At 51.8% G+C, this 1,354-nt stretch overlaps 1 protein-coding gene across 1 annotated transcript; it reads right to left on the bottom strand.

Annotated features, from left to right (window-relative positions):
* Nucleotides 1-194: 194 nt before the first annotated feature.
* On the bottom strand, nt 195-1,231 carry Pmar_PMAR009385 (hypothetical protein; the record flags this gene model as incomplete). The annotated part of the gene is made up of 4 exons (XM_002785443.1): nt 195-297; nt 339-425; nt 988-1,099; nt 1,144-1,231. Coding segments are annotated over 4 exons (390 nt in total), but the record flags the coding sequence as incomplete, so codon positions are not given.
* Nucleotides 1,232-1,354: the final 123 nt, after the last annotated feature.

Below are 1,354 nucleotides of genomic sequence, written 5' to 3'. Positions count from 1 at the left end.
TGATAGCAGCAGCAGCACTCGCAATGCGCCGATGCAACGCTGATATCTGCAAGCGTGGTATGGACCCCACCTCTGCACGCATGCACATCTCACGTTGACTCCAAAAGGAACATAAAAACCGGCGGCTGCGGGGGTCGAACTACGACCATCCTCTTTCTACCTTCCCATCACCAATCCCCACATCCATCCCTTACCATGTATTCTGCAGGAGCTATAAAGTCAATTGTGCCATTGACGAGCTCCGGCCTCTCATATCGATCAGCCCGTCGCATGGTGTCATCCAGGTGGCAGTAGTACCTACCCATAGACCTCAGGGGCTCCCTCGTCATGCGTATTACGTCTGAGGAGTGTCCCCAACATAACCACACATGTTGCACTGCCACTTGCGACCGTTCTCAGTCCAGATCACGAACGGGTTTATGTATCTGAACCGAAGCATTCAAGGGAAATCGAACCGAGATGTGTCCACTTCAACAACCCGTGGATCGCCGGCAGAAGTCAGATGGGCGTCGAGGCCGCTAGTAAACTACACTAGAGACGAAGAAATTGAACTCAGATTCTGTTCGTAATGACTCCGGGTTCGATTCCCGGCAGAGGCTATTTTCGAGCATTCTCTGCCTGTTAACAGCCACAACGCAGAACAGTCTTGCCAAACACACGATGAAGGGTGGGGATAAGAGTATCTTCGTATTTGCTGCTGAGTGCATGGACTACGTTCCCCCCGAGTACTCAGCTGGTTTAGTGATAGGAAAATAATCTCAACAGAGGCCCGCACACACAATGCTTAAAGTGAGAGCATATGCTCCGCTCGCTCCGCAAAATAGGGTAGCGAGCCCCCGCCCTCCAACAGAATGCGAAAATATGCACATGGTCAACTACATGTGTTGGTTTTCTGAGAAGTCTGGGGAAATTCTCAGTTTGTAATTAGATAGCTCCTTAGCTCAGCTGAGGCAAGCAAACATATATATTCCTCGAACCCCATCCTACGATCGGCATTTCCTGCATCGCACTACGGTGCTGACCCCAACAGCATTAAAGTTCACCACCGGGACCTCGGGACACCCCGCTGGGACCGGAGCCATCGGTTGAAAGTACATACCTATACAACACTGCTACGGACGGCTGCCAAACTGAGTATACTACCTATAGGAATCTTAGTCTTAGATCGCACATTGAGAGAGTTGGGAAACTTGGACACACTGCAGCGAACGAAATGCGGAGGCGAGGAAAACTCAGCACAGTCAGCCATCTGAAAACCCACGCCTGTCCCCACGGCCCATCACACCCGCCCAAGTACCCTCTGCTCATCCCTACCCTCCGTCTGGGCCCCACCATAGCCACCACTTAGCAACTG

This window comes from Perkinsus marinus (genome assembly GCF_000006405.1).
Source record: "Perkinsus marinus ATCC 50983 genomic scaffold scf_1104296932474, whole genome shotgun sequence".
In the NCBI taxonomy this organism is placed as follows: domain Eukaryota; phylum Perkinsozoa; order Perkinsida; family Perkinsidae; genus Perkinsus; species Perkinsus marinus.
The sequence above is the reverse complement of the archived record's forward strand: the minus strand, read 5'-3'. Positions and strand labels throughout refer to the sequence as shown.